The 19,712-nt window shown below is 64.4% G+C and overlaps 1 protein-coding gene, 1 long non-coding RNA gene and 2 other non-coding genes across 10 annotated transcripts; 1 reads left to right on the plus strand and 3 right to left on the minus strand.

Annotated features, from left to right (window-relative positions):
• The first annotated feature begins 1,260 nt into the window (after positions 1–1,260).
• Positions 1,261–9,321, plus strand: DIPK1B (divergent protein kinase domain 1B). 7 transcript variants are annotated; one of them, XM_088018952.1, is made up of 7 exons: positions 1,636–3,356; positions 3,882–3,943; positions 4,184–4,360; positions 4,462–4,596; positions 7,271–7,378; positions 7,500–7,676; positions 8,164–9,321. In XM_088018952.1, the coding sequence occupies exons 4-7, from the start codon at positions 4,531–4,533 to the stop codon at positions 8,971–8,973; spliced, it is 1,161 nt and encodes a 386-aa protein (XP_087875078.1). In that variant the 5' UTR covers positions 1,636–3,356; positions 3,882–3,943; positions 4,184–4,360; positions 4,462–4,530; the 3' UTR covers positions 8,974–9,321. The 7 variants fall into 7 exon arrangements, with proteins under 7 accessions (XP_027950671.1, XP_087875080.1, XP_087875079.1 ...); XM_088018953.1 differs by lacking the exons at positions 1,636–3,356; positions 3,882–3,943 and adding an exon at positions 1,330–1,370; XM_028094872.2 differs by lacking the exon at positions 3,882–3,943.
• Positions 9,322–9,630: 309 nt separating this feature from the next.
• On the minus strand, positions 9,631–13,236 carry LOC114201909 (uncharacterized). Its single transcript, XR_003607721.2, has 3 exons — positions 13,174–13,236; positions 12,031–12,095; positions 9,631–11,267 (listed from the first exon to the last, which is right to left on the minus strand). It is a non-coding gene; the product is annotated as an uncharacterized LOC114201909 (long non-coding RNA).
• On the minus strand, positions 11,839–11,974 carry LOC114201910 (small nucleolar RNA SNORA43). Its single transcript, XR_003607722.1, has one exon. It is a non-coding gene; the product is annotated as a small nucleolar RNA SNORA43 (small nucleolar RNA).
• On the minus strand, positions 12,403–12,533 carry LOC114201911 (small nucleolar RNA SNORA17). The gene has a single exon (XR_003607723.1). It is a non-coding gene; the product is annotated as a small nucleolar RNA SNORA17 (small nucleolar RNA).
• Positions 13,237–19,712: the final 6,476 nt, after the last annotated feature.

Raw genomic sequence — 19,712 nt, forward strand, 5'->3', positions numbered from 1 at the left:
GATAATGTAGTGGTATCCGGAAGTTAGGAGGAACTCCCCAAACCGAATCACGAGGAAACAAACACTACACTCAAAAGAACACAGGGGAAAAAATTAAATGTACGTTTTGGCAAAGAAGATCTACAGGTGGTTTGACGTGGTCAGTCCATAGCGAATGCAGACGACCGCACAGAGGACCCACTGCCCACGCGCCTCACACGGCGGGCGCCCCACGCTCACAGGTCAGCAATCCTCTCCCCGCGCTTGTCCGCCCGACGGGAACACCCACCTTCACACAAAACCCAGTGCAAGTGTTCAGGGCAAATGCGCCCCTGGCCACCCCACGTCCGCCGGCGGACGCTGACCAAGCCCGGGCCGGCGCGCGGCTCCGCACGGACCAGGGCACTGAATTTCTGGCTTCTGCCGGTGACTGGCCAGACCCCAAGGCTGTCCCTGCTGCACCCCGTTTCTAGGACGCGGGGCGACGATCAGGGCTGGGGCTGCGGGGGCTCAAAGAGAGAGGGCCCGGACGTGGCGGCGGCTGCGGGGCTGCAGGTCAACGCGGGCGCAACCGCACAGTAAGAAAGGTGAGTTCAGGGAATTCCCTGAACAAATGGAAGAAACCCGCACGCGCTCACACTGCGTCCACCGCTCCTCCAGGCCCGGCGGGTGGCTGCGCGGGATCCCCCACTCCGGGCCTTGCCCCTCCGCGCCCCCACGCGCCCGACCCTCCCGCACCATGGGGCTCTGCAGGCGGCCGGCCTGTCCCTCCGCCCGCGCGTCCACGACGGTCCGCGGTGACAACCCCGCGGCCCAAGCCCGGGGTGCGGGCGAGGGCGCGAGGGGCGGGGCCGCGGGCGCCCCCCTCCCCCTCCCCCCAACGCCCCCCGCCGCGCGCCCCCCGCCACGCTTCCTCCGCCCTCCCCTCCTCCTCCCGGGCGCCCCCGCCCCTCCCCTTTCCCGCGTCCCTCCCCTCCTCCTCCCCCGCCCCACCCCCTCTCCCCGGCGCCCCCGCCCCTCCCCTCTCCCGCGTCCCTCCCCTCCTCCTCTCGCGCCCCTCCTCTCCCTCCGCCCCTGCCCCTCTCCCGCGCCCGCGCCCTCGCCCGCGCCCGCGCCCGCGCCCGCGCCCGCGCCCGCGCCCGCGCCCGCGCCCGCGCCCCCGCCCGGGCCGGCCGGCAGAGTGCGCCCTCGCGTGGACGTGGACGTGGTCGTGGACGCGGGCGCGGGCGCGGGCGCGCGGGAAGGCGGCGGCAGAGGGCGGCCGTTGCGGGCCGGCCCGCGGGGCTGAGGCCGAGCCGAGCCGGGCCCGCGCACGCCGGGGGCCCACCATGCGGCGGCTGCGGCGCCTGGCGCACCTGGTGCTCTTCTGCCCCTTCTCCAAGGGCCTGCAGGTAGGCGCCCGCCCGCCGGGACTCGGTGCGGGCCGCGGCGGCCAGCCAGGGGGCCGGCTGCGGGACGCGGGGTTCCTGCGCGCCGCGCTGCGTGGCTTTGGGGCGGCTGCGGGGTTGGGAGGGGCTGGGGAGGGGGCGTTGATGGGGCGTTGATGGGGCGGGCAGAGGGGCGGTGGATGCTGCGGGGTGGCAGCCCTGACCCCGGGGCTGAAGAAGCCCCTCCCCCACGGGCTGGACCCCCACCGCCCCACCCCTCCCGGAGGCCCAGAAAGCACGCCAGGTCCGTGCCTGTTTTTTCACTTAAAAGCGGTAAGGTTTGTTTTTCTGTTATGGAAAACTTGGGACACATAGAAGCGCTCTCAGAAGGACAGAACCTGTCCCTGGGTCATCTCCCAGCCAGCCCGAGCTTAGGGGTGTGCCTGACCCCCACCATGACCTTGGACAAGTCACCGTCCCTGCCGGTGGCCCGCTCTCTACTGGGGAAGCCCAGGCTGCCTTGGGAACCCCGCTGCGAAGCCTGTCACTTCTGGTTTAGGTGGTCTGAGCCAGGCCCACCCCATGACCGGGCTGGCCTGGGGTGCAGTCCTGTCCCAAGCAGCCCACACCTCCCTGGCCTCCCCAGGCTGTCCTGGGCCAGGGCAAGAGGGTTCCCCGCCGGGGGTGGGGCGGTGGCGGGGGGAGCCTCAGAGCCAGGAAACGTGTCGGTTTTGTGTCAGTGTGGGACACCCTTCCTGCCCACCTGGGGCCTCAGGGTGCATCCTGGTCTTGGCCCAGCTCTAGGCCGGGTGGGAGCTGAGGGGTCTGATGGCCCACCCCTAGGCCAGGAAGTGGGCTGTGCACTGCCCCCTCCCCTGTCCCCTGAGGGAGGGACCTTGACCAGGTTGCTGCAGGGGAGGCCCAGAGCTTGACCTAGGACCCAGGACAGACTGGTTCCCAGGGGTTTGAGCCAGCCCTGCCCACGTGCTGTTGTCAGGTCACATTCAGAGCCTCAGGTAACGTGGCTGTTACTGACCCCTGAGTCCGTGGCTCCACCAGGAATCAGGGCCAGGTGGGCTTGGGGAGCAGTTGCCTGGGACGCACTGAAGAGTAAGACCTGCCCTGTCCTGGGGGCTCACTCCCTGGCGGGAGGTAGGACCCATGGAGGTCAGGGACTGCTCCTAGAGGAGGTGCCCCTCTAAGATCAGGGTGTCAGCTTGGTCAGAGCTGGCCAGGTGGGGACAGTGTCCTGGGAGAGCCTGGGGTGGGGGATGGGGTCTGGCTGGGGTGTGGCTCGTGTCTGTGGTGGGCCCTGTGGTCCCTCGGCGAGCCTGAGTCCACTCTGGGGTCAGCCCCAGGTCCAGTGCTGCTCCAGCCTGCCCTCCCCCTGGCTGCTAGCCCCCCCCAGGCCACACACTCACCCCAACCTTACAGCATTGTTCTCTGCCAGCCGGAAGTCTTCTGACCCTGTCCTGCCAAAACACCCCCCCACACACTGTTTCTCTGTTTTCCTGTTTTTCCTTTTGAACAAATCTGACGGAAGCAGATGTGGTGCAGGACAAGTGGGCCTGAGGCCCAGCCCTCTGGTTGTGCCCAGCGCACCCCAGTCCTTGCTGCTCTCAGGGTTCCTCCTGCTACAGCCCCTCCCGGGGGGGCCTGCTTTGTGAACTGGTGCCCGGGAAGCAGGAAGGGAGGCCCCTGCCTCTCCTGGAGGAGCCATAAAGATGACCACAGCAGAGGCCCCTACCCTGTCTTCACTGAAGAGCCAGCCCCAGCCTTTGGCTAAGCAGGCCCCGGGGCTAACGGGACTGGAGCCGCCGCCCAGTGGGGCGCGGAGCACCTCCTGGCCCTGGGTTCCAGCCCTTTTCTCTGGGGCCCGGCCCCCCCGACTGGAACATTGGGAACCCCATCCCCTCATCTGGCTGCTCCTGGACAGTAGTCCAGGTGGCCTGGGATTCGCCAGGGCAGGGGCAGCCGGATGGGAGGCCGTGCCCTCGCCCACTGCCGCAGGTGGGTCTGGGTCTGGGCCCCCCGCACCTGTGATTCTGCGCGTCAGCTGGGGAGCCTTGGCAGAGGGGCTGAGCCCCCAAGACGCTGTTCCCGGCCCCCACACACACATGGGGGCAGCGCCTCTGGCCGTAGGGCCGTGGGATGTCTGTCTGATTTATTCTTTATCGTGGGAACATACACGTGACTTAAACTTTATCCTCTTACGCGCTTTTAAGTGCACAGCTCAGGGGTGTCCGTGCGTTCCCGGTGTTGTGCACCGTCTCCTCTGTCCCCAGAACGTAGTCATCTTCCCAGACTGGATTCTGTCCCGTTACACACTGACCGCCACCCCTGACCCCGTGTCTGTGGGTCTGACTCCTCTGGGGCCTCCTGGGAGTGGACCCTTCGGGATCGGTCCCTCCGTGCTGGGCTGATCTCACTCGGCACCGTGTCCTCCACGTTCATCCGCGTTGTGGCGGGAGCTGGGATTCCTTCCTCTTAGAGTGAATGATTTTCCACGATGTGGACGGACCCTGTTTTGCATAGCTCTTCACCTGTCGGTGCACCCTTGGTTCTGGGGACGATGCCGCCTGCTCGCAGTGTCCGAGGTGCTGTCTCTTTAAGGCTCCCAGGGTGCCTGGGCTGCTGAGGCCTGCCCTGTGCACCTGCAGCCTCCATACCTGTTCCTGGGCCTGGCCTGCTTCAGCTGGAACTGCCCACCAGTCAGAGGATGGAGGGTGGCGGGGGGGGGGGGGGCGGCGGATTTTCCAGCCTGACCTTGTGCAGAGGTTAAAGGTCAGCAAGGCAGGAGGGAAATTTGTAAAATGTATCTTTTTTCATCAAAATAGATCAACATAGAGTCGTCTACCATGTGTCTCCGTGCATTTTGAAATTTATTCCTGCCTGCTCGTGAGATGTAAAAGTCTGAGAGCGCTAGGCACCTGACCCCGCCCCAGAGTGGGCATGCCGAGGCCCAGGAACGCCCCGTCCGTGCCGGGCAGCTTTGGAAGCTGGAGCAGGGCAGGGTGCTGGCCCCAGGGAGGGGTCCGCTGGGAAGGCTGGGGCTGGTGGAGAGGGCACATGCACCCCGAATGTGGCGCTTCCTCACAGGCCTCTCTCCCAGCAGGGCCGGCTCCCGGGCCTCAGGGTCAAGTACGTCTTCTTGGTCTGGCTGGGCGTCTCTGTGGGCAGCTGGATGGTGTACGTGCACTACTCGTCCCACGCGGAGCTCTGCCGTGGGCACGTCTGCCAGGTGGTTATCGTAAGTGTCACCTTGGGCTGGCCTTGTGGGAGGGCTCCTCCCTGCCCGGTGCTGGCCCACGCGCACGGGTCACATGCAGTTGGCCCTGGATCCTCAGAGGCGCTGGCGCGGTGGACTTTGAGATGGACCTGCCTGCGCTGGGTGCAGCAGGGACGAAGGGAGGGACGGCGGGGGAGGGCGCTGCTGCAGGTGCGTGGGAGAGCAGAGCTGGGGGCTGGGGTGTTGAGATGTTTGCGGGGGGGACTTTTAGCAGGGAGACTGGGGTGGACAGATACTGGTGGCCTTGAGCGCCCCCCCCCCGGGGGCCAGGGGTTCACCAAAGGAGGCCGTAGGTAGGGTCCTTGGGGACAAGGGGTGGCGGGCTGGGCCTAAGTGGCAGCCTGTGGCCTAGAGTGAGTGTGAGGTGTGCGTGCACGTCTACACGTGTGGGCCGCTCAGGAGTGGGCATGTGTCCGTGGGTGTGCACGTGAGGTGGCGGGCTCAGGAGCCCGCGCGTGCCCATACACAGGAAGGCACATGGACCCACGGGTGCACACCTAGTGGACACCCCAGGACTCGGGCTGGAGGGACCGACCACACCAGCCCCAGGGGCCCTGGCAAGCCCCAGACTCTTCTGACCCTGTCCCGTACCCTGCCTGGCCTTCCCAGGCAGTTTGGAGCCCCCAGCGAGCTGCTGGCCAGGGTTGTGATGCCACTGGCCGGGCCTGGAGCTGCTCCTCCCCGCTGTAAGATGAAGGGGCCTCCTCTCCTGGGGGGCTGTGTGGGACTGATGCTGGCCCCGGAAGGGCGCAGGCATGCCTGCTCTGGCCAGGGTGCCACAGGGGCCAAATGTGGGGAAGTCCAGAGGTGGGAGAACCCCTGTGACAGGATTTGCAAGAGGCCGGGTGGCGTCCAGTCCCCCCAACTGCTGGCTAAGTACCTCCCCAAAGGGCCAGGCCAGCATGGGGCACCGAGGACGCAGTTCCCACGCTTGGGGGAAAAGGCCTTCCTGTCTCCTGCCTGTTCTTGGCGCACTTCAGAAAGGCTCACCGGTGGCCTCCAGGGGCCAGGCCTGAGCTGGGCACCGGACACATGGCTCTGCCCTCACAGTCCAGGCCAGACGTGGGGCCTCTGGGTAGGGGGGTGGGGAGAAGCCCTGCTGTTGGACAGCTCAGGGTGAGGGTGGGGCTGGGGAGGGCCAGGATGGCGGGGGGCAGCCAGGATGGTGCGGCGGGCAGTGGCCATGGGCCCCGCGCGGCAGGTGAGGGCTGGAGTGAGCTATGGGGGTGGGAGGGACGCACCGCTGGAGTGAGGGCAGTGGGCGGGGGGGGTTCTGGCCCAGGGGTGCAGGGACCAGCTGCCTGGAGGGTCAGCAGGCGTTTGAGCCCGAGGAAACTGTGTGCCCAGGGGTGTCTCCCTAGGGTGTCCCCCCTGGGCTGTGGGGATGCCCCCTCCTTTCCAGAGGAGACCTGCCTGCTTTGTGGGGGTTCCACAGTGTGTCTAAGGGTGCGACCAGGGGTCACAGGTCAAGTTCTTACAGGCTCTGGGTGTTTGGCAGGTACTCGGCCCCCTGCAGGGGGAAACAGGCTGGGAAGTAGGGCAGCTTGCCCCAAGCCTGATGGGCTGGAGGCACCCCGAGACCATGGGGCACACTGCCCCTCTCAGCCCCTGGGGAGCCCCTCCCCAGCCCAGGGGGGCAGTGTGGCCAGCAGGCTCCTTCCCTGGCACGGGTGGGGCGGCGTGGTGCCAGGCAGAAGCGTGTCCCTGGCCGGCCCCCTCGAAGGCCCTGCAGTTCTGGGGCTCAGAGCCGACCCTTTGGGGTGGAGGCACTCCCTACAAGGTGGTGGAATGGGTTTTCCTCAGGCTCTCTTTCCCATCTCGATGAGCGGCCGCTGCTTTCCTGATGCCCCCTTCGCGGGGCCTCTGGTTCCCTCCCTGCCCTGCGTCCTCCCCACACTTGGGTGGCGCCCTGCTCTCCACACTCTGCACACTCACTTCCCTCTCCTTCCTCCCAGCCTGGCTCCCGCAAGGGCCCGGGCTCCATGGCAACGGTGATGCACTTCCAGGGAGGCACCCCCAGCTCCAGAGCTGCAGAGCTGCAGAGCTGCAGAGCTGCAGAGCTCCAGATGGCCGCACCTCCCTGCCCCGGGGGGAAGAGCCGACTCCATCACCTCTGGCTTCCCCACCATCCTAATTGGGTCAGCCAGGACCTGCAGGGTTCAGGGGGCTGCAGGGGAAGGGGCAGGGGGGCGGCCGCGGCTCGGGAGCCCAGCCTGGTTCTTGCTGCCAGTGGTTCCCGGGGCCTCTGGCTAATGAGGCGGCCTGGCAGGGCCCCTTCATGTCTCAGGCTCTGCTGCTCCTGCTTCCTGGCACTGGGGAGAGCCCATGCCAGGGAGACCCAGACTTAACGCACCTCGCAGGAGGTGGGGGGGCGCCGCGGACTCTGCGAGGGGCCGCAGTGAGCAGAGGCTCTTGCCAGCGCCGTGGGTGCCCTGGCCCTCCGCGTGGTCAGGTATGGCTGGAGCCTGTCGGTTCCCAGCTGCTGTGGTCTGGGGGCCCCTCTGAGACGTGGAGGGGCTTAAGAACCAGGCGGCAAACGGCAGATGCAATGGGACACCAACCTGCCACAAGTGGATGGTGGGGGGAGGGCCCCACCTCCTTAGGCCACTTCCTGGTGTCTTCCTCCTGTCCCCAGTGTGACCAGTACCGCAAGGGCATCATCTCCGGCTCCATCTGCCAGGACCTGTGCAACCTGCACAAGGTAGAGTGGAGGACGTGCCTGTCCTCTGTCCCAGGCCAGCAGGTAAGCCCAGGAGGGTCTGACTGGGGTCAGCCCTGGGCCCCTTGCCCTGGGGGCCCGGGGCTCGAGTGCAAGGTGCAGCAGGAGGGGGCGTTTGCTCGAGGACCCCTGTGGCCCCATGCAGGTGTACAGTGGGCTGTGGCAGGGCAAGGAGGTGACCATTAAATGTGGCATCGAGGAGGGCCTGGACCCCAAGGCCAGGTCGGACCCGGCCCCCCGGCAGGAGCTGGTGCTGTTCGACAAGCCCACTCGGGGCACCTCAATTAAGGAGTTCCGAGAGATGACCCTCAGCTTTCTCAAGGTCAGTTGGCTCCTGGGGGCCGTGTGGAGTTCAGGGCAGGAGACGGGGGCGGGGGTGGGAGCCACAGCCCCCAGCCAGGCATCTGGCTGGACCTCAGCTCCAAGCAGACCTCCGCTCAGGGGAGCACCTACTGGGTGCAGAGGACCCTGCGCATGGGAAGTGGGGTGAGAGCAGATCCAAGTGCCTGCTCCCCAGCTCCCAGAGCACCGGTGGAGATGCAGGGACATGAGGGCCCCAGGAGCAGCTCCTGGAGAAAGGACGGTGCACCAGTGGTCAGCAAGGGGGGCTCTGCACAGCCCTGGGTTGTCCCCTCCGTGTGCTTGGAGGCCGGGCTCTCCCAAGCTGGCAGATGTACCCAGCAGACGACCAGGGGTCCGAGCCGACTAGGTCAAGGTGGGCACCCTGCCAACGTAGAAACCCACCACCAGGTCAGGCTCACTGGCCCTGAAATGACGTGGTCTCCCTTTCTCTGGGTCTCCCATGTCAGGCGAACCTGGGAGACCTGCCCTCCCTGCCCGCGCTGGTTGGGCAGGTCCTGCTCATGGCCGACTTCAACAAGGACAGCAGGGTGTCCCTGGCCGAGGCCAAGTCGGTGTGGGCCCTGCTCCAGCGGAATGAGTTCCTGCTGCTGCTGTCCCTCCAGGAGGAGCACGCGTCCCGGCTGCTGGGCTCCTGCGGGGACCTCTATGTCACTGAGGGGGTCCCACACGGTTCCTGGCACGGGGCCGCTCTCCCGCCCCTCCTGCGCCCACTGCTGCCCCCCGCCCTGCACACAGCCCTGCAGCGGTGGCTGGGGCCTGCGTGGCCCTGGAGGGCCAAGATCGCCATCGGCCTGCTGGAGTTTGTGGAGGAGCTCTTCCACGGCGCCTACGGGACCTTCTACATGTGCGAGACCACGCTGGCCAACGTGGGCTACACCGCCAAGTATGACTTCAAGATGGCCGACCTGCAGCAGGTGGCGCCCGAGGCCACGGTGCGCCGCTTCCTGCAGGGCCGCCACTGCGAGCGCAGCTCGGACTGCACCTACGGCCGGGACTGCAGGGCCCCCTGTGACAAGCTCATGAGACAGTGCAAGGGCGACCTCATCCAGCCCAACCTGGCCAAGGTGTGCGAGCTGCTACGGGACTACCTGCTGCCCGGCGCCCCTGCCGACCTGCGCGAGGAGCTAGGCAAGCAGCTGCGCACCTGCACGACGCTGAGCGGGCTGGCCAGCCAGGTGGAGGCCCACCACTCGCTGGTGCTGAGCCACCTCAAGACCCTGCTCTGGAAGAAGATCTCCAACACCAAGTACTCGTGATGGCTGGTTCCCAGCTCCCCACCCTGTCCCCACTCCCAGGGAGCTGCCTGGGGCCCCAGAGAGCCACTCCCGCCCTTGGGTCTCCCTCCCTCTTCACCCTACCACCCCGCAAAGGACAGGACCCAGGAGCTGGAGGCCTGGCCTGCATCCACCCGCAACAAGCCAGGGAAAGGGGTCCTTGCCTCTGCCCCAGATGCCAACAACCCAGACGGGGGAGCCGCATAGCTGGAAGGGGGGGGGCAGGAAGGAGCACCTGGAGCCTGACCACAAGGGCTGGCTGAAGGACTCACCCGGGACTTTGTTACTTTGAAGAACGTGTGATGTAAATAAACAGCTTTTCTGTGAGTGTCCCTGGGTTCCCTCACGCCATGCTGGACCCCTGCCTCCCAGACCCGCCACCGGCCTTCTGAGCTCAGAGGTGGGGGCTGCTCTTGCCCAGGTTGGACGGAATGCAGCATGGTCCTCCGGGTCCCCATCCGCTGGGGAGGCCTCAGCGGGCATCACAGGTACGGTCTCTCCTAGAGCCACACTGGCGGGGTGGGCAGGAGGGGTGTGGTGATAGGATGCCGGATGCTGCTGCACTGTGCTACGGTTCCCAAGGAAGGTACCAATGGAGAGCCGGGTGTCCTGGTAACAAGCTGCAAGCCGGGCTCCTCCCGTCCCAGACCCTCTCCTACAGTCCAGCCGCGCAGAACTTCCAACACATATCCATAAACCACTAGGTGAAAAATCCATCATCTAGGAAAGAGCGAAGCATTCTCCCTGCCTCTCCCCAAGGGGAAACTGCAGGAGCCAGACACCCTTTTCCCATGGAGGCCCCACTGCTGAGCCCAGGCTGGTGCGCTGAATGGAGAATATGCAGGGCTGTGACCTGCCCCATGGAGGCGATCAGCAGGTGGCTCCCTCCCTCCGCTTCCATTCTGGGAAGTGAAAACTCCCAGCATTGTTTTGACGAAAGGCAAGGTTTCAAAACCTCCACACAAGTAGTCACAAGGTTTATTAAGAGATCCCAGGCACCAGGAGGCTCAGGGAGCTGGGGGAAGGGCTGCGTCCCCGTCCCGGGCTGCGGTGCGCAGAGCCTACTCCCAAAGTCCTCGGGGGCCACTGACCTTTGCAGGCTCAACTCCAAGTGGTTACGATGCCTGGGAAAGGCTATGCAGGAACCCCTGAACGTCACACAGCCAAATAAGCAGGCGGCAGCTCAGGAAAGCCAGCTGCCCCCCTCCTCCCTGCACCCACTGGCGTGGGCGTGCATGTGCACACACGTACCCACCAGCCTCCTGCTCCGGCCTCAGCTAATCACACTGTGAGGAAAAACCAAGTGAAGACGGTGTATTCAACACCAATCTCAAGTTTTGCCAACACACACTTTTATTGAAAAATGTATTCCAAAATTTCAACTGTGATACCTGTATTTTTAGTATTGATTCCTAAAACTCATCCTTACCTACATTAAAAAAGTAACTTTCTTTCCCATCTAGATTCTTCTCCCTCGTGGGGTGGGTAATCCAAATACAGCACAAAACAGTTTAGAATTGGGGCACTGGGGTGACTCTGTCAGTTGAGCACCCCACTCTAGCTTTCAGCTCAGGCCACGATCTCGGGGTCGTGGGATCGAGCCCCACGTCAGGCTCCAGGCTGAGTGTGGACTCTGCTTCAGATTCTCTCTCCCTGTCCACCCTCACCCCCAGCTTATGCTCCAGAATAAATCTTAATGAAAAAAAAATTAGAATCATGGGCTCTGGGCAGTTGGAAAACGCTGCAAGGATTTTACTTCCCCCTAGAACACAACGGCTGGAGGATTAAGAAGCAGGACACAAGGGTGCCAGGGGCAGAGCCTGCTCATCCTTCACCTGCTACATGAGGCGCACACACAGGGCCACCCCTACAGGCCTGGGGCCTCCAAGCTGGGGCACGCCCTGTCCCTGAAGTGGCTCCCCGCCTGAGAGCAGAGCCCAGGCCACAGCGGCGTCTGGTTGTGCCTCTGCAAACGGCCACTAGCTTGTTTATTCCGACCCCTCCTCTCTGCCTTAGCCCGCCCGGACCTTCTGGAATCCCGAACAGTGTCTGCCAACACTTGACAGTTCCTGCTGCCTTGGCCCAGCAGATCTCCCCGGTGCAAGCCTCATGAGCTGAGCACACGTGACTGCTTTCCAACACACCAACGTTCTGCACAAATGCTTCAGAAAATAAATGCAAAACATCTTACTCTTTTTAACCTTAAATTGGTGAGTCTGTCACCCCGAGCAGCCAGCCCGGGTCTCGCCTGCTTGTACCAGTGTTGAGCTCTCCACCTGCAAGAAGGCAGGAAAGCCTCAGTCACACCTGTCACTCCACTGGGGTTACCGAGGCCACCCCCCTCCTCTCACCAGAGCCCTGGTTTACAGGGTTCCACACGGGCCGACCTGTCTCCTTGGCAGGACAAAGCCAGGTGCAGCCCTCTGGGGTCCCTCCCCCTCCCCAGCCTGACCAGATGGCCTCCTGTGCCGCTAGTCTCAAGGGTCCTTAAAACAGGGGTGTATGTGGGCACGGCTCGGTAGCCCCCGCAGGGAGCGGCAACACACCCCAGGCCACTCATAGCAGATCTCAGCCAGACACACATGACACGCTTGGCAAGGACTTCCAAAAAGCCCTCCAAACACACCTACAGAATGACCATTTCCAGGAAGGAGACCCTCTCCTGGTCAATCCCATTGTGCCCAAAACTGGCCACCTGCTCATACACATGCATGGCTCACTCGAACCTCCTGAGTGTCATCTTATAGACGAATCAGAAAACCAAAGCATCTGGTGACATGCTCGGCGTTCCTAGCTAGAAGCCCGAAGGTAGGTGTGCCCGCCAAGCAGCAATCCACAGCTGCTAAGGCATGTTCGGCTACAAACCATTCTTAGTGCTCACTGTTCTGAGCACTGAGCGTAGAAATAGCCACTTCCTATTTGCCCTGACGTCCGAGGTACAGCAAAGCAGCTGGATCTGGGGTGCCGGCAGGTCCAGCACCGGCAGGGCAGCTGTTCCCTCCCACCCAGCCGGGAGGCCAGCTTCGTCTCTCCTCTTACCTCGGTCTGGATGGTGGCGGAAGTTGTTCTGGGTCCCTCCGGGGCAACAGCCGTTGCCCTCGTTCCTGTATTAAGTAACAAAAATACTCAGCCCGAAATCAGAGTATAATAAAAGTCGGCTGTCATCGTTACCGTTCACCGGACCAGGTTCCAGCAAACCTTCCCTGCTTCTGCAGGATTCTGAAAAACCTACCCTGCTGGCCAGGCAGGAAGCAGGAAGGAACTACTGAGGGGCGTCCTTTGTTCTGCCTACCTGAAATCGAGCGGCCCACTACCTAGGGCCACATGCCCATCTGAGACCATCCCAGAACTAGGAGACAGTGGGAGGGTTTTCACAGGGTGGCCTCAGGCAAGGCCCAAAGCGCTTGGTCGGGTGTCAGACTATTAATCATCCAGACGTTCACCAGCTGAACACTGGGCGTAGATAAGCCTCTCTTCTTTCTGCCACCGAATGACACAAGTGTGACACAAACAGCCACACCTGCAACGCCTCTGGGGGCAGGTTGTTGGCAGATTCCCCGACCGCGTGCATTAAGGACCAAGTACCCCCGACACAGGGGACTGCACACAAGGGGCTGAATTTGCACAACAGTCGTACTTCGGGGCGAACTCATTCCAGCACCAACGTGTCAGCTCACCCGGGACGCCCTCCCAAGCGCGCGGTTTCCAGCAGGCAAACTCCGTGGGGAAGAAACCTCGCCTTTAGAGAAGCCTGACCGCCCGCGCACGGCTCCGCTGCTCCCCGGAGCCCCGGCCCCCGGAGCCCCAGGCTGGCTCGAGCGTGTGCAACGCCGGCGTCACGGCGCGGCGGGCCCGCCCGCAGCGCCCGCCCTGGGGCCCGTCGCACACGCCGGCGGGCAGGCACCCGCGCGGCCAGCGCACGCAGCTCTGCAGCAGGCCGCCCGGCCAGCAGGGGCGCCGGCACCGCGCACGCGCACACGGCCGGACGCTTGGCCACAGCGCGCGAGCGACGGTCAGGCCGCCTCTCAAACAAAAGCGCGGCCACACACGGGCGGGGGCGGGCGGCGGCTTCCCCCGGGTCCCCACCGGCGAGCGGGGGCGGCAGGTGCTAGCGCGGCCCCGCAGCACCTGCGCGGGCTTCTGGAAGGCCGGGACCCCCCGCCCCCACCAAACCCCCGCTACCTGGCCGCCGCCTGCTCCCGGGAAGGCCCGCCGCTCGTCCCCCACCACCCACCACGCTCCGCCCGCCGCCGCCGCCGCCGCCGCCGCCGCCGCCGCCGCCGGGAAAGAACGCACACGCGCGCGCCGCGCCCTTTATACCGCCTACGGCGGCCTGCGAGGGTCGAACCGCACCGCCCCGAGCCCACCGCCGCAGCGCCCTCTAGCGGCCCCTTGCGGTCTTGCGGGCGCCAGGACTTGCGGGTCGCGTCGAGGGCGGGGGGGTGCGAGTTGGGGGGATGGGGGCGCTCCCCCGAGACAGCCAGGCCCGGCAGGCAGGACTTCCCACTCTCCTGCCCGCGCCTGCAGCTCGGTCCGGGGCGGGCGGCAGCCCCGGGTCCTCCTCCGGGAGAATGGGACCCTGCAAAATGGAGATCCCCGTGACCTACGTCCCGCGGGTGGCAGGACTGCGTGAGTCAGTCTATGCAAAGCACACGGAACAGCGCCAGGCACGTTAGCACTCGATAACGTCTTCCGAAGTTCCTGTCCCGCACCCCGTGAGCGTCCCCGGAGCTGAAGCCCCCTCTCTGGTCCCGGCAGAAGGCCGCCCGGCTCTCCGGGAGCCTCGGTTGAGCGGCTGCTCCCGGGCGCACCTCCCCGCGAGCCCCTCGGGAAGATCCCCTGCAGGGACCGCTGCCTCCACGCGCTCAGGGCGGGTCTCTCACTGACAGCGAGGGGCAGCTGGGGCCCCGGCCGGCGACACGCCGCGTCCTCCTTCCCGAGGAAGCTGCGGGGTAGGGCCTGGAAGGACCCGCCCTGGACTCATTGGCCCCTGGTGCTTCTCACAAGCGAACTAGTTACTGCTCCCCGGGGCAGGTGGGGAGGGACCTGATGCAGCCGCCGACCTCCGTGTAAGCTAGCGCGAAGTCCTCAGGCGCTTCGTCCGTGAAGAACCCTACGGCATTCTCTGCGATCGGCATGTCCGGCCCTGGGGGCGGAGCGCGGCCTCCCCGGGCGCACCCAGACCTGCCTCCCTCCCTCCCAGGTCTGGCCATTTGGGCTGAAGGCTCTGTGGGCTGTGAGCATTCCCTGCAGTCCTGGGCAGGTGGGGTGCTGTCCCCTTGCAAGTGCAGTGCCCACAGAAGGAGCAAAAGGGGCCGGGCTTCCTGGGGACAGGCTGGGGTGGTTCTGGGAAGGAAGCACACCCACCCGCATTTACCCAGCAGCCTGGAGGAACAGCTAGAGCGCTGGAGACTTAACTCCGAGTGAAAGAGGAGTTGCCTAACTCTGGAGAGGGACTCCCTGGCCCTCCCATGGCCTATCTCGGCCACCTGGATCCAGTGCTCCACCACCCTGGCCCTGGGCCCGACAGCCACACCCATCCTCGAAGCAGCAGGCCACGCGGTTGAACTGGGTGACAGTGGCACGGACGGTGGGAGCCAGGTGCTCCCTGCCCTTCTTGTCCCGCTGGGACCAGATGCAGCCCAGGCAGTGGTCAGGCACCACCTTCTCCAACAGGTCCTGGGGGTCGGGGGAGTGTCACCAGCTCTGCCACACCCCAGAGCTCAGCACCCACGGTCCCCTAGTCCCAGGCAGGGTCCCTGGTCAGAGCTGAGCTCTGGAAGCTGAGGCTGTGGCCCGAGCTTATGGGGACCCCGGAGTGTGTTCCTGCCTGCTGAGAGCACCCAGCACGGACGACCAGAACCCCACAGTGGAGGAAGCAGAAGTAGCATCTCAGTCCCTCCAAGAGGGCAGCTCACACCTGCCCCCTGGAGGAGGCATCTTCCAGCCACCTTCCCCAGCCCTCTGCTCCATGCCCCCGCTCAGGGCACACGTCCTGTGGCCACACACCAGGAGCTCTGTTTTTCTCTCCCGTGGAGCTGGGTACTGCAGAGCCCCTTGGGCAGATGGGGGAGGTGACCCTTGGAGCCCCCTCCCTCACCAATGGGCCGGGCTCCACCCAGCTTTATATCTGCTCTGCCTCCTGGAATGTGCACAGCCACTGGGTGGATGCCTGGGGAGTGTCCGCTCTCCACAGTCCCCAGGGTAACTGAAGCCCCAGCATAAAGAACCTTGCCCAGGCCGCTTGGTCTGTAACGGTGGAGCTGGGATTTGGGCCGGGGACTGGCAGGGCTGGGCAGAAGATGTCAGCTCAGGGCGCCCCTGCCGTGCCAAGCCAAGCCGAGCTACTCACTGCATCCAGGGGCCAACAGCTGTGCCGCAGGCTGGGAGGGAACCCCAGGCAGTGCGACTTCTCCTCATTCACTCTCTCTGCAGCCACAGGCAAAAGCCAGGCTGCTGTTAGGGCTGGTTGCAGAACGTATGTGCCAGCTGCTGGATGCACACAGTGCGTCCCTAGTCTTACATAGGATGGCCCCAGGGTCTGCCTCTTGGCACACAGAGACCCCGCACCCACATTACTGCCCCACAGCCTTCTCTCCACCCTGGGCACCAGGACCCTGGATGCCATCCTGCATGGGCATTTGTGTTCCATTCCCTGCCCTCTCCACCACCGCTGTGCTGAACACTCCTGAAGATACACCTGTGAAAAACCGAACCAGAGTTTCCGGGGGTGAGTCTGAGGCCAAGCACTGCCAGGTGATGGCTGCACCTGCGGTCTGGGATGGGTGCTGCTCACTGTTCTCCCAGACAGGGGTGCCCGACACCCTTCTTTCCAGGGGACCTGCAGGGGACCCCCATGTCCTCAGGCACCTGAGGGCCACCCGGCCCAGAAATTCACCTTCTCTAACAGAGGACAGATGGGACATTTTTCTTTGGCCAGGAGTGTGAACCCTGATCCTGGGAAAGGAGAGCTCTCCCGGACTCCTCGCCCAGCCAGGCAGCTGTGGCCATGATGTATGTGATGGAGCCAGAGGGCCTGAGCCTCGGAGGGAATGAGGACCTTAAACCAGCCTTGTGCGGGGCATGCGGGAGCAACGGCCCCTGCTTCCTGGGGAGCAGTGATGTGTGCGGAAGGAGGCTGGGGTGGAGCCTTCCAAGCCACACCACAGTCTCGCCTTGGTCCTGAAACCAGCAGGAAGGGAGCTCCGAGGGTGGAGATGAGACTCCAGGAGGATTCCCATCCAGGGAAAGGGGGTCCGCTGGAGGGCAGTGAAGCAGCCAGCCCCACCGACCTGCAGGCCATTTGCGCAGGATCACCTCCTGTGCTTCCCTAGCACGTTGTCCATCTTCGTGTGTGGACAGTGACTGCCTGGTGCACTTCCAGAGGCAGGCCAGAAACCTTCCAATGTTTGCTCGTGGGTCAGAGCACCACCACCCAGAGAAGCAGAGGATGTCCCTCTTCCTCCGGAGCTGGCAAGGCAGCCACTGTCCTGGGGTAGGACCAGGTCCTGGCGTGTGTTCTTTCTGAAGCCCCTGCCTTCCGTGGGTGTTGCTATGCCTGAGAAAGGCCCACTCAGCCCCAGAGTCAAGAGCAGTGAGGGGCTGTCTCCAACCCTGGCCCAGGACCACAACCCGAAACCATCCTGTCTTTGGGAGGACAGGTCTCCTGCAGGAGCCAGGGAGGGGACTGGCCCCTCTCCCCTCCCCGGCTCCAGGATGCCCGGGACCTGCAAGAGCTCTTCATCTGAGGAGGAGTCATGGAGAGCAAGTGTGTCTCGTCAGCCCAGCAAGTGAAAGAACCAAACCCCAACGCTCAGGTTCTAACAGAAGCAGAATTTCAATGTACTGTTTGGGGGCAGACTCTTCCCCTCTTACGTGGCCTTGGGGGACCCCGAGGAAAGTCTTCTTTGTTCTCCTTCCCTCAGAGAGAGGAGCTGGCCCCATGTGCCGGGGTCCCCACCGTGTCCCAGTGCTGAGGAAGAGCCACACGCAGGGGCCTGGTGTCAGGAGTGTGGTCGGCCACTGCTCCTGGGCTCCCAGCCAGGGGCCCGGGAGGTAAATGGCTCCAGTCCCAGGGCTGGTCAGCAGAGGAACTGGAAGGCCAGCCCTCCAGAGCCCCTGCTAGCCCAGCCAGAGACTCCCTAAGTTGAAAGTGAGCCATCCCCTGCCTGAGCAGCCACGCACCTGCCCCTGACCTTCATGATGGCCTGTTCTTGACCTTGAAGGTGAGCTGGCCGACTAGGAGGGGGAGTTCAGCTGGTGGGACAGGCTGTAGCTACAGGACAGAGTGACACATCTGAGCTAGCAGGAGCCACACTCTGGTCTCCCTCCCGGAGCCTGCCTGGGAGCTGGAATCTGGGTGCCCTAGGGGCCAGCACACAACAGGGTCTGCACTGACCAGGGAGCCATGGCCCCCAGGGAGAGTCCACTCTGCCCTCTCCCCGCTCCTGCCTGGCCTCAGCTCTCCTCACTGTGGGGCTGCAGGACCCGGAACCAGGCCCCATAGGGACGGCTCGGTTCCAGCTTGTAATGATTTCGCAGCCCCCGGAGCCCCTGGGGCCGGAGGGAGGACTGGCTGTGGACCAGGACTGGGCTGGGGAGGATGCAGGGACTTGTGGAGAGTGAAGGATGGGGCAGGGGCCGAGTCCTGGGGCCACTGCGCATGTCCACAAAGGGCTGAAATCCCTGAATGCCCACGGGGCCCCTCATTACAGTAATGACCCCCTTCCCACTCGGGCATCCTGCTGGTGGGCCCCTCCTCCCCGGCCTCCTTCCCGCCCCTCTGACTCCAGCCGGGGCTGCCGCCAGGGACAGGCTGGACCTCTGTCCCGGCTCCTGCCAGGAAGACAAGGCAGAAGGAGGAGAGGAGAAGGGGAAGGGGCAGACTGATCTTCTCCCTGTCCTGAGTCGGCCTCCACTGATGCCTCCAGGTCCTCTGGCCCAGCCCTGCACTTAGCTGGACCCTGAGAGGGAGTCTGCATTCCAGGCCAGCTGGGTGGGGGGTATTCAATGACCTGTGCGTCCCCAGATGTCCTACCCACCTGGCCTTGCACCCTAAGGCCTGCCGCCCAGGGTGGGTGTGATTGCGGGGCACAGTGGACTTTGGGGCCACAGAGCAGTTGGCTGTGGTGAGGGGATGTGGGGGACGGGTCAGGTGCAGAGCCATGGGGCTCATGTACATCCGCTGCAGGGCTGGTTCACCATACAGGTGCTGCGTGCAGGTCTCCTTTGCACACCTGGCCATGACACACCTGGCTGGCCCTCTCGGTGGGGAGGCCTGGGTGCCTGGTGCACCTGTCCCCCACCTACCCCTGGAGGAGCGGCCACGTTCAAGCGTTTCCATGTCCAACCCTCAGGGACAGTTGGGAACCTGGGTCGAGAGAGGCAGGCACTGGCCCAAGACAAATGAGGGGTGCAGAGCCCAAGGAGCAGGGCTGCCCTCCAGTCCTAGGCCAGCCCTAACCCTCCCATGAGGGTCGCTTTGGGGGTGAGACCCCCTCAGATCCTCGGGGAGAGCTACCCACCATGTCCCATGTGGGGACATGACCTTGGCATCCCCAGGCATGTAGAGGCATGTGCACCTGCACACCCACCCAGACAAACACACCACTCTGACTGCCCAGCTGGGGGTCAGAAGGGGAGGACACCCCGGGAGCGAGGTGGGGGACAAGGGGGAAAGAAGAAAGAGGTTGGAGACAGCTGGGCCATGGGGCAGGGCATCAGGACTCCCGGCAAGGACCCAGATCCAGAGCATGGGGAGGGGAGACAGGCCAGGCTAATGGTCAGGGGTCCCCAAGAAGCCCGGGGGGTTGCCAGGGCACTGGGAAAAGACAGGGTCTGGGTTCCAGTGTCCACCACCACCCTGGGCACTTGGGAGTAGGAAGAGATACCCACCCCCAAGTCCAGAGGGCTACAGCCCAAAAGGCCTCAGCTTCCTCTGCTGTCACTTGGGCTGCAGAGATGCAGTGTCCCAAGGGTCCCACGGGCTTGTAGAAGAGCCTGTTGGCCTTGGATCGCCATCCCCGACCCCCTGTGATCCCAGTCTTGGGAAAATGCTTTCTACCCCCTCGAGGTCCTTCTCAGCAGAGGACAGACTCGGGGCTTGGGAGGCTGAGGACCTGGCTACGCAGAACGGGGCAGAGCACAGGGCCACCAGTCTGGAGACCAAGGTCAGGGCCTTCCTTGTTGCAGCCTCACGGTCCCCATGTGGAAGAGGATCCAGAATCACTGCTCCGGTCAGGGTGAGGAGGCCTTAGGAAGGACTAGAGCACCGGGACCGGAGAGGGAAACAGCGACAAGGGAGGCTTCTGAGGTTTCTCACATCGCCCATGGATCCCACAGATCCTGCTCCTGGGAGAGACACAGACACGGAGACAGAGAAGGAGACAGAGAATGAACACAGGACAGAGGGAACCAGGAGAAGTCACGCTTTCCTCCATCAGCTTGGAAATGACCTCCCAGTGTTTTGCCCCATTCTCTCCCTGAGAGCGCGGTCACACAGGCCATCCACCCTGGAGGGGAGGGGATTCCACAGGGATGTGTGAGCAGGATTCGGGAATGCCCGGGAACCACTGTGGGGATTGCCCAGCACGTGGGCGCAGACGAGGCCCTGGAGCCTGAGCCTAACCCTGATGGGAGCCCCTGGAAGTCTGCGTCACCAGGGGACAAGGTCGGAATCCGTTCATTGCAACCTTCCCTCAGGGGCTGGGACACAGGCAGGA

The sequence above is a fragment of the Eumetopias jubatus genome, unplaced genomic scaffold (genome assembly GCF_037043125.1).
Source record: "Eumetopias jubatus isolate StellerSeaLion01/CBP00866 unplaced genomic scaffold, mEumJub1_p1.0 scaffold_15, whole genome shotgun sequence".
In the NCBI taxonomy this organism is placed as follows: Eukaryota; Metazoa; Chordata; class Mammalia; order Carnivora; family Otariidae; genus Eumetopias; species Eumetopias jubatus.

Bases quoted from the DNA above. Each gene is read 5' to 3' on its own strand.
- DIPK1B (XM_028094870.2), top strand. From the start codon at position 1,308: ATGCGGCGGCTGCGGCGCCTGGCGCACCTGGTGCTCTTCTGCCCCTTC. The intron at 1,371-4,461 runs GTAGGCGCCCGC...CTCTCCCAGCAG, and splicing joins CCTTCTCCAAGGGCCTGCAG to GGCCGGCTCCCGGGCCTCAG. The intron at 7,677-8,163 runs GTCAGTTGGCTC...CTCCCATGTCAG, and splicing joins TGACCCTCAGCTTTCTCAAG to GCGAACCTGGGAGACCTGCC.